The sequence below is a fragment of the Buceros rhinoceros genome, unplaced genomic scaffold, assembly GCF_000710305.1.
Source record: "Buceros rhinoceros silvestris isolate BGI_N320 unplaced genomic scaffold, ASM71030v1 scaffold1530, whole genome shotgun sequence".
Taxonomy (NCBI): Eukaryota; Metazoa; Chordata; class Aves; order Bucerotiformes; family Bucerotidae; genus Buceros; species Buceros rhinoceros.
Window position 1 is genome coordinate 1 of NW_010387663.1, and position 11,361 is coordinate 11,361.

Here is an 11,361-nt window from a genome sequence, read left to right on the forward strand (position 1 = left end):
CCCTCCCCATCACCTGGCGATGGCTTCGGTCCCCAGCCCTAGCGGGGGAACTCTCCCGTGCTCTGGCCGGTGCTCCCGGAGCTCAGCCGTGTGTCCCGGGTTAGACGGGTCGGGTGGGCGGGTCATCCCGGCCGCTGAGCTCCTCAGGCCGGGACCGCGTTGTGCCAGGTCCCTAGAGCAGCCTTTGGCACACCCGCGGGTCACGGTCTCCCGTGCCCGGCTCTGTTTGGTTTGGCCGTGTGCCGTTCTGCTGCCGCCCCAGCCGGGCCGCGGGGGCTTGGCGAGGGCATGAAGACCCTCACCCCAGCTCCTGGAGGCTGCCCCCATATCCAGAAGATTTCATAGCTGCTTTTTTGGTGTCTGTCCTGAGAAAACACTGAACATGAATCATCTGGGGGAACAATAATGGTGACACATTTCCTACTTTCCCACTTGGAGTCCTTTGAGGACCAGCAAAGATTTCATAGCTGCTTTTTTGGTGTCTGTCCTGAGAAAACACTGAACATGAATCATCTGGGGGAACAATAATGGTGACACATTTCCTACTTTCCCACTTGGAGTCCTTTGAGGACCAGCAACCTTTAACCGTTGTTATCAGTTTGACCCTGGCAAGAAGTTGCACAACTGAACTCGTTCAACCCCTTTTTGACTCATGCCCATGTTTACTTGGGACAAATCACTGTGTCTTCTGCCTTCAACGGTCTCTGTTGGGGCATTTCGTCCCTTCATCCAGCCTTATCGCTGCCTGGGAGAGCAGGGAAGAGGCGGGTCGCCATCGGGGGTCAGACATTTCCCTTTTCCCCACATACTTTGACCATCTTTTCAGCTCTATCATTCATTAATTTTCTGCCGTTGATGGTCTCAGTCACCTTTCGTTTTCCTCCGGAGTTTCTGTTCCGCGTGCTTGAGCACGCGGAGAAAAAAAAAAAACCCAGAGGTGGTTAAAACCTCCTGAGCTGTGACAACACTTCTGGACTCGCTCCTGATGGTGATTTGATGATGTCTATTAGGAAAGATCCGTGATGCTCAATCTGGGGCTTAAAACCCCCCTTAGGACAGGGAAGCACCTACGGATCAGGGTAAATGTTTAAAATAATCTGTTCTTTTGGAAAGAGAAGCTGCCCTGGGCCGTCAGACAAAGGACTTTGTGAAAAAAAACAGGGAGGTTGAGTGTGTTGGGAACAATGGGACAGGATGGGGGGTTAATAATCATTTCTTTCAGGACCTTCCAGCTGGCACATTGGGAAGCAATTCCCTGAAAATGACTTGATCTCACTGAAAAACTTCAAACAGGAAGACGAAGGGAGATGATAAGAACTCGAGGAAGATCTTGACAGAGTGAAGAAAGGGAATTTATTACGGAAAAAATTTTCCAAAGTAGTTTGAAGTGTCAGGAGTTTGTTGGGGGGTTGTGTCTGCAAAATAAGAGCCCCAGAGCTGCCGGTTTCTGACAGAACCCAAACCAGCTCTAACCCCCGTGTTGCTGGGACGGCTCAGCCCACAGCTACGTCCACAGTCCGAAGTTGGCCTCACCAGCGCTCTCGGGTTGTGACTGAAGCCACCGCACTGCTCTTCATGCCTGACCACAGGAAAAGGAGCATACTTTGTGTCCAGGCCCTCTCTGGAGAGGCACGCAGTGCTGGCTGGCTGAGGGGGTCTCTGCGGCAGGGCTCGCTCCGGAGCCCACCCTGCTTGTGAGCCACCTGCCTGGACACACTGATGAGAAGATAAGAGCAGTATCGAGGCGGGGAGTGAGGAAGAGCTGTTCTGCTTTACTGACCTTGCCCCAGCCCGGGTAAATCGATGTGCACGGGCACACAAGAACTCCCAGCAGCTGGAGAACCAGTGTGGAGAGCCTGACCCCCACCTGCTCAGCCCCACCGCACCAGCCCAGAGCTATGGCTGACCAGCACCCAAACACTGCAAACAGAGAATCACAGACTGGTTTGGGCTGGAGGGACCTTCCAAGCTCCCCCAGTCCAACCCCTGCAGGGAGCAGGGACATCTGCACCCAGAGCAGGGGGCTCAGAGCCCCAAGGGCCAACCTGACCTGGGATGGGGCTTCTGCCACCTCTCAGGGCAACCTGGGCCAGGGTCTCACCATCCTCAGCAGAAACAATTTCCTCCTCTCTGGTCTGAATCTCCCTCTGTCAGTTGAACCATCACCCCTTGTCCTGTCCCCACCGCCCCTGCTGACCAGCCCCTCCCCAGCTTTCTGACAGCCCCTTGCAGCACTGACAGGCTGCACTAAGGTCTCCCCGCAGCCTTCTCTGCTCCAGGCTGAACCCCCCCAGCTCTCTCCCCTCTCCTCCCAGCAAAGGGTTCCACCCGCAGGTCACTCCTGTGGTCTGGCCATCGGTTCAGCTCACAGGAATCTCCAGCTGACAGCAGTGCAGCCCCACATCTCCTCTCTGTGTGGTCAGCGTGTGAACGTGGCAGCTGCTTGTGCGACTGGGAAGCCCATCTGTGTTCTCTTCCTTCCGTGAAAGCACTGATCGTCGGCACCAGGTTTAGCTGCATCCAAACAGATCAATGCATTTTTTTTTCCTTGAAAGCTTCTTGGTTCCGGTTAAATCTTTGTGTTGACAAGTCCTATATAGCAAACAGCCTCAAACACCTGGTTTTCTGCATTTCCACCATCCTGTCGTACACAAGCTTCACTCCTTAAGCCACCTGGAACATCAGGAAAACATTGTGTCAGGCTGGCAGTCCCTGTAATGCAATGTCTGATCAGCAGCAGTGACTAATAATAAATAACAGAGAGTAAGAGGTACAGAGGTCCCTCACACCTTCACTTTTTCCTTTATATCTCAAAGATTTAGAAAAAAAAATGAAGCAAACGTGGAACTTCAGCAGAACGACGACTTTGGATTCCCCTTGAGGTGACGTCGCTTTGGATGCCCTTGTTCTCAGGTATGTGGCATGTTGGTTGTTTCTTTTGTTTTCAGACCAAACCCTCTGAGCTCAGAAATAAAGCTGAGGGGGGTGGTCAAGGTGACCTCCAGTGGTCCCTTCCCACCTCAGCCGTTCTGGGATGCTGAAACCAGCTCCGCTTAACTTTGTATTTGAAGCCAGTAGGAAAGAACTTTGCTCTAGCAGCAAGAGTAGAGTCATGGTTCTTTCCGTGTGAGCTCACCGGGGTGACCCAGCTGCACTTGAAGAGCTGGAGGTAGAATCACAGAATCATTTGGTTGGAAGAGACCTTTCAGCTCCTCGAGTCCCCCCGTTCCCCAGCACTGCCAGGTCCCCACTGATGCCTGTCCCTCAGCAGCACCTCCACACAGCTGGGAAACCCCTCCAGGGATGGGGACTCCACCACTGCCCTGGGCAGCCTGGGACACGCCTGCACAACCCCAATGGGACAGAAATGGCTCCTCAGGGACAACCTCAACCTCCCCTGGAACAATTTGAGGCCATTTCCTCTCGTCCTTTTCCCCAGAACCACCAGTAAAACCATGGCACCAGGTGGGAGCCCTCAGGTGGGAAGGCTTTGGCTGGTGGCAGCCAGCTCTGAAGTGATACTGTTAACAGCCACTGAGTCCCCCAGCAGGACGGGGGCAGATGATCTGGGTATTAACGGGGTTTTAGGTCATTTCCTCCATGTCTGCCCAGTTGATTATTAATGGGAATTGGAGGCTCCACAACAGCCACCGTCAGTTAAACTGTCACTGCTGGGACATGTTTCCCATCAGACTCACTAATTCTATCAGGGTGTTATGACACAAGGGTGAGGAGAAAATAGAGTCAGTTATTCACAGTCACCTACTTGACCGTATTCTGGCAGCAACAAATGTGGAGACATGTAGTGAAGTGACACTCCTGGTTTCTTTTCTCATGATCATCTAAAAATTTCAGAATGACCATTTCCAGATGTCGTTTCTGCTTATTTCTGGTTACTTCTGTGCCGTGAAGTTAAATGTTGGCTCTGAGTTTGCAGGACAGGACTGAGAGCAATATCAGCCCGCTGCCCATGAAGCAGCCTGTCTCAAGAAATGCAAAACCTGTGAGAAATCTCAGTGTACTTTGTGTTTGGTTCCTCACAGAGCTGGGATTGAGCAGCCAGCACAGACATGTGGTGGTTTCAGCAAGGCCTTTCTTTCCTGCCTGCGGCTCTGGTGGTTTGGTCAGCAGCGTCTTTTGTGTTTTCATACATTACTGCCATCGTCCTTCACCACGTCGACCCGTTGGTGCCCTACATCAGGTCAGTGACCTTCGTACCAGGCCAGAGGCCTGTGATTTACCTGAACATGAGCCAGCAGTGTGCCCAGGTGGCCAAGAAGGCCAATGGCATCCTGTCTTGTACCAGCACTGGTGTGGCCAGCAGGAGCAGAGCAGGGATCGTCCCTCTGGACTGGGGGCACTGGGGAGGCCGCACCTTGAATCCTGGTTCAGTTTTGGCCCCTCACTCCCAGAGGGACATTAAGATGGAGCAGCGTGTCCAGAGAAGGGCAACGGAGCCGGGGCAGGGTCTGGAGCACAATGTGCTGAGGAGCGGCTGAGGGAGCTGGAGGGGTTGAGCCTGGAGCAAAGGAGGCTCCGGGGAGACCTTCTGGCTCTGACAACTCCCTGACGGGAGGGTGGAGTGAGGTGGGGGTCAGTCTCTTCTCCCCAAGAACAAGCAACAGGACGAGAGGAACCGGTCTCTAGTTGTTTCCAGGGGAGGTTGAGGTTGTCCCTGAGGAGCCATTTCTGTCCCGTTGGGGTTGTGCAGGCGTGTCCCAGTCTGCCCAGGGCAGTGGTGGAGTCCCCATCCCTGGAGGGGTTTCCCAGCCATGTGGAGGTGCTGCTGAGGGACAGGGGTCACTGGGGACCTGGCAGTGCTGGGAAATGGTGGGGCTCGGGGGGGAGGAAGGGCTTTTCCCACCAGCATGATTCTGTGATTCCGTGAATTCTCCCCCAACTCCAGGATTCAGTCAGCAGCTCTTACTGAACAGCTCTAGTAACTGTTTGTAGTTCTTTGTGCAGGACTCAGTGCAAAGTTGCCTATCTTTGAGCAAAAGCCCAACCCCTGAGCCGTGGTGGTGTGAACGTGTTGTTAAAACAACCGTGGTCAGCAAAACCAGGGGTGCATCTCCAACCCTTGTTTCAGAGTGAAGCATCTGGCTGTCGCCAGGTTTGGTCACACCGGTAAATCTACATCCTGTGTCCCCAACTGCGTCATGTCAGGGCTGTACACACGACCTTGGGTTTGGTCTTTCAGTTTGCCTAATTCTTCAATTTTCTCCGTTTTAATCCTCTTTATTTGCCTTTTGTGGAATCGAGGTTGATATAAAAGGGATAGTTATAGCCAGTGTGTTCACTCCATGCTCTGAGGATAGCGTGTCCTTATCGTGCTTATTTCTACAGCTCTAAAACTAACACAGTAGAGTCTGAGTAACGTGAAATTCAGCGGAAAATAGCTGGGAGGGTTCTTACGATTCTGTTTCTTATGGTTCCTTTGTGGACTGAAATCAGTAAAGTTGTGCGGCAGGTATTTTCAGTGTAGATATGTCTCCCCCCATTTCTCTCTTCCAGTGATACGGGGACGATACCTCCGGAAAGGTGCTTGTTTGGGATCATGTTAAATATTTCAGCCTTCTTGGGTAAGTATTGAAAGCTGTCCTTAGCAAAACTTCAGCTTTAAACCCTTGAATTTCCTTATTCAGATCATTAGGCAGCCTGTAATCCTCAGTAAAAGACTACATTTGAAGCAATCTGTCTTAATTATCGTAAACAATTAGTGCATGGCAGTGATGTTACAAAGCCAGTGTGACAACTGCTGATCCAGGAGGGCAAAAACATGTTTGAAACGCCCCAGCAGCCAGTAAAGAGAAGCAGGAATCCAAACGCCAGGCTGTCACCTCGCCCGTGCTGCAATTGTGGAGAGAGGGAACACCAGCCTAATAAGTGGACTTGTTCACTATTTCAGTTTTGACTTCCAGATTCTCAGCCTTTAGTGGGCGTAGGAGCGTCTGTATTTTACACATTGCCTCGGGCACTTGGCCTCTTCCCGGTTAAAAAAGGCCAGTCTGCCCATTGGCCTCAAATCTCACCGCCTTTGGGTTCTCCCTGGCAGGGATGGCGACCATGTACGTCCGCTACAAACAAGTCCACGCTCTGAACCCGGAAAAACCCAAGATCATCAGGCTGAATAAGGCTGGCCTCACGCTCGGCTGGATGAGCTGCTTCGGGCTTTGCATTATCGCCAATTTCCAGGTCTGTGCTTGGCTTCCAGCTGCCTGCAGCTCCGGAGTTGGGTCTGTTTGTGTTTGCTGACATAAAACCGGGGGGTTACCGAAAGCAAAACTTCCCAGGGCAAACCCCTCTGTGTCCAACTCCCTCCAGAAAACCATTACAAGATAAGTTTGGGGTTAGAATTTCTTATTTGCTTTATCCACGGGATCTTGTGAGCAGCCGTTCATGAAATTCCACAGCATTAAGACACCCAGTTTTGCGGAAACCAAACACGTCTGGGATCCCCTCACAGGAGATTCAAAACCAGATTGACAACTACATTGTGGTTTGATTACAGAGTATCAGGCATCAAATAATCCAAAATCGTTACAACTAGAAGTAAAACCAACCAAAGCACCCAACCCAAAGGAGTCCAGCTCAGAAATCTGCCCTCTTGGGTGTCTTTCCCTTCAAACCTGCACAAAATTGGACACTCCATCCCCGTGTCTCTATTTTTTTTAACTCCCCAATACCTCCCACCCGGTCCAAAACCATTAAGCTGACATTCTCACGTGTCGCACCATGGGCAGGGCCACGTTCCGCATCGCCGTCAGTCCATACAATCGCCGGTCTCAGTGTATTCATTTCCAGCTGGGCCTTTTGCCACTAGAGGCTGCAGCATCTGCTCAGGCTCCTGCTGGATTAGGGCCAGGGCACAGAGAGGAAAAGCTCCTGGAAAGGTCCAACTTCTCCCTTCTTTTCTCCCGGCACAGCTCACTAAGGGCTGCAGTGGCCCCTGTCCCGGAAACCGCAGCGCATTGCGTGGGTGGGGGTTTTTTTTTGGCGGCCTCAGTCTGTTTACATGTTCTAGAGCCCTTCGCTATAACCCGAGGTTACAGCCTCCCCCACCACACAAAGGCTGTGTTCCGATTTTCCTCCACTGCTGGTCAGGGTGGAGAGGGTCTATCTGCCTTCTACAGATTTCAAGAGATTCACAGTCTAGAAGGTGCCTGTTAATTTGTGAACTAGTTCGTGTAACATTTAATCTTGAGCAAGACAAAAATGGTCAGCGATGTCCCTGCGTATCCAAGGGCTGCTGAGGACTGAGCTAAAGGCCCCCAGAATCCACTAGTTCCTGGAGACAACTATCCTGGAGACAGCTCTTTGTCACCCTCGCTGCCTGCCCAGCCGCTGGCATTCCGTACCCAGTTCCCGAGTCCGCTGTGGCTGATGGGAGCAGCTCTTACAAATTCCTGTGGTCGAGAGGTCGCTGTGACCTGTCACAAGGACGTCACCAAAGCAGCAGTATGGGGGGCTGGCAAGTGCTGGCTCCCAAAAGTCTCCTATGTCCTGGCTCGTTCCAGAGCTGCCCAGCTTGGGGTGTGAGGAGCTCACGGAGTGGGTGGGTGCCGAAGGTTTACAGAAGATTGTTCTTAGAGTTCAAAGTGAGCCTTAAAACAAGAGCAGGCTCCGTTCACGCTGTGCTTTCTTCCCCTAGAAGTGTATCCTGTACTACATCCATGTGGCTGGAGCCTGCCTGACATTCGGAGTAGGGGCTGTTTATATGCTGGTTCAGACCATCCTGTCCTACCTGATGCAGCCTGAAGTTCACAGCAAAGACATCTTCTGGATCCGCCTGACCGCGTTCCTGTGGTGTTGTTCGAGCATCGTGAGCAGTATCCTTCTGCTGTCACCGCAGAGCAGAGCAGCCGTCAAAAGTGACTGATTTAAGGTACCAGGGTGAAAGGCAGTGTCATGGGAGGCCTGTTTCAGCCTTGCACGTCCAGTTTGTTCCCTTGAGGAACAAGGCAACCGTCAGGTTAAGCCCACAAGAGAGTCACTGGGTAATTAAAACAAAAGGTAAGAGGGATGGTTAGCATCCTTTGTCCTCTCCTGCACAGCAGAGACTGAAAATGGCAAATAAGAGTAAGTCTGACTGTAGCTGAGGGAAGATGGGGAGAAGGGGAAGTGTCCTTAAGAGATGGGTGGTTCTCACAGGGGAGAAAAGCCAGGTCAGAAGGAAAAGGGTCTGTTCCCTGGAGACAGGGATGCTGCAGCAAGTTTTATAGTTGGATACAACGAAAAGAGAAGTATAGAACATAGGTAAGAGCAAACACTGCTGGCCTCACCATGCTCCCAGAGCAGGTCCAAGTGCTGGCATTTGTCAGAGGGGAGAGACAGTCCTCGAGCATGTCGCCAAGGCTGAGTCCAAAGAGCCATTCGAGCCCTGATCTCCTCCCCAGCCCATCCTGCAGTTCAAAGGACAAGACATTTCTGACCAGCATTTCCCACAACCTGCCCTTGGCTCTGGAATCCATCATCTCCCCCAGCGCTGAACTCCGAGTGCTGGAGGCTGCTGTGGGGTTTACAGGAATGTGGGCAAACCCCTGCAGAAAGAGAGAGCTTTCTCCTGTCCACAGTCGTTTAACAACCAGGAAACCGAACCACAGCAGTTCCTCTGCTCACAGCAATGAACCTAAACAGTGTGTTCTGAAAATTGTGACTAATTTTGTGTCAAACAGAATGACAACGGCAAAACTTTTGAATTTAGATTCCGAACACATGAGAGCAAAAATCATTGCTGCCCCTTCTGCAGCGGAACTGAGGCCACTGATTGACTCCACGCAGTTCCAGGCTGGCAGCCAAATCCCACACTAAACCATACACCCCATTTGCCCAGGACGGAGCATCTCACTGAGCTCCCATTGCTGCTGCTGCAAGATCAGAGTCTGTACCCGTCAGGCGAGAGGCAATAGTGGAGGCTCGGACCCTGCCCTGCTGGAGAGGCTCCACATGGAGTGAGGAGCCATCTGTGAGGCTCAGGCAATGCCCAGCCCTAGCAGAAATTTTTAGTGCTTTTCAGCTTTGAACAGTTTTGAGCCAAATACAACTGGGAACGACTGAAATGGAACAATTTAAGAGGGAACGAACAATATAAAGAAAGGCGAGTTAAGAGCCTTTTACAGAGGCCACAAACCTACAAGCCCCAGTTCTGCACAGGTTTTTGAACCATTGTGGTCTGACCAAAATGAGAGGGGAGTAAAGGTGTAGAAATAATGACAGATACATCCCTAAGTCCGGAAGGGGAAGGGAAGTTGTCAGAGTATTTTCTAAATTAACAGCTTGTAATGTAACAACAGAAAGATGAAAACAGGGAGAAATCCGTGGTGAAATGGTTGTAACTGGGACTGGAGGACAGAGGAAATAGATCTTGTACCAGCACTGGTGTGGCCAGCAGGAGCAGAGCAGGGATCGTCCCCCTGGACAGTGGGCACTGGGGAGGCCACACCTCGAATCCTGGGTTCAGTTTTGTCCCCTCCCTGCCAGAAGGACATTGAGGGGCTGCAGTGTGTCCAGAGAAGGACAACGGAGCTGGGGCAGGGTCTGGAGCACAATGCGCTGAGAAGCAGCTGAGGGAGCTGGGGGGGTTGAGCCTGGAGCAGAGGAGGCTCCGGGGAGACCTTCTGGCTCTGACAACTCCCTGACAGGAGGGTGGAGCAAGGAGCGGGGTGGTTCGTCTTTTCTCTCAAGGAACAAGTCACTGGACAAGAGGAACTGGCCTCCAGTTGTTCCAGGGGAGGTTGAGGTTGTCCCTGAGGAGCCATTTCTGCGGTTGTGCAGGCGTGTCCCAGGCTGCCCAGGGCAGTGGTGGAGTCCCCATCCCTGGAGGGGTTTCCCAGCCGTGTGGAGGTGCTGCTGAGGGACAGGGGACAGTGGGGACCTGGCGGTGCTGGAGGGAATGGAGGGACGCGAGGAGCTGAAAGGGCTTTTCCCCCCTAAACCATTCCATGATTCTATAAAAACACTCCTGATCCTCTGCTGGAGCAAAACAGCAGAACTGCCAACACGGAAAGAACAAAGCAGTTAATTACCTGCTGTGTAATGAGGGGAAGACGGGAGCCAGTTATTTTTGAATCCCAATGATTAAATTCTTTCCATCATGGCAGTAACTCTGGCAGGTAACTAACAGCTCCTAACGCTGTATGTTTTAATTAGTGGAGAATTGGGTCTCTGCTCAGATCAGTAACCAGAGCTCCCCGCACCGCTCACATCAATATTTTAATTAGCTCTGGATGTCTGAGTTCTCAAAGACTTGTTTGTGCCAGAAAGTTCAGCTTGGTCACCACCCAAATTAATCTTTCCCATCAGGAGGCTCTTGATGTTCATCATCTCATTAACAATTGAAGAAGGTAATATCTTAGTCCTGGGCAAATCAGCTCTTCTGTACAGTACCGCTCCGGGGTTCGGCTGTAAAGGCAGGAGCACTGATGGTACCTCCCCTCTGCACGGTGTGGATAAAGGGACAGCTCAGTCTTTCCAGGAAGAGCCTGACCAAATGAGGAATCATAGTCATGGCGGGGTTTCTTACCAAAGCAGTTACCAAACCTTGAGTGAGGTAAGCAAGAACCAGAAAAGCTAATAACCCCTCTGCAAATGCCCCTGTTGCAGCCTGTAACCCTCGTATCAAGGTGACTGGGACATTGAAACTCAGCCAGAGAAAGGTGGAGACACTGGAAAATACCTCTTAAAAATAAAATCAAAGCTCTAAGTAAGAATCCACATGTGATCGTGGTTCCATAAGGACACTGTTTGGTCAAGGAGATAGAAGAAGGTGCAGCAGAGAGGGGACAAAGATAATTGGGTTAGATTAGAACTGATCTTTTCACATGGCAGTCCCTGGTCAGTTGGAACAACCTGCAGGTTGGAGGGACGAAGTGGACAGCCCCTGGCACCATCACTGTTCTTAGGCTGAGGAGACCTTGGGGAAAGCACGCAGGCATCTTCCAGGCTCGGCATGACACGGTCCAGCGCCTGAAGTGTCCCAAGTTGCTCAGTCTGGGTCTTGAATCTTCCTTAACCTGTCTCTGCAGTGTTTGTTTCCTCAGTTGTCTTATACAGCGGCCTGTATGGAACCAATCTAGTGCAGAAACTGCACTGGAACCCACAGGAAAAAGTGAGTGAGTGGAGAAAATAACCAGAGGACAAACCCCGGCTGCATCGCGTGTGGGACACACACCTCTGGGCACTGGCTGCCGCTGGGTGCTTGGGATGGGAGAGGACGCATGAGCATACCCAGTCAGAGCAGTATGCAGCGCCTTGCTGAAGCACTGCTCCAAGCAAAAATCAGAGGTGGTTTTAAATTCATCTCGCTGCAAGGCAGCACTTGAACTGGCTGGCCAAGCTGTACCGCCCCCAGCGCGTCTCGGG

The 11,361-nt window shown here is 51.8% G+C and overlaps 1 protein-coding gene across 1 annotated transcript in view; it reads left to right on the forward strand.

Moving 5' to 3' along the window:
- The first annotated feature begins 4,070 nt into the window (after positions 1 to 4,070).
- The window catches only part of DRAM2 (DNA-damage regulated autophagy modulator 2), an 8,581-nt gene continuing 1,290 nt past the window's right edge, over positions 4,071 to 11,361 (forward strand). Inside the window, exons 1-5 of the mRNA XM_010135690.1 lie at positions 4,071 to 4,201; positions 5,515 to 5,582; positions 6,056 to 6,195; positions 7,652 to 7,829; positions 11,025 to 11,107. Coding sequence (XP_010133992.1) covers positions 4,071 to 4,201; positions 5,515 to 5,582; positions 6,056 to 6,195; positions 7,652 to 7,829; positions 11,025 to 11,107 — 600 coding nt within the window. The remainder of the gene's footprint in view (positions 4,202 to 5,514; positions 5,583 to 6,055; positions 6,196 to 7,651; positions 7,830 to 11,024; positions 11,108 to 11,361) is intronic.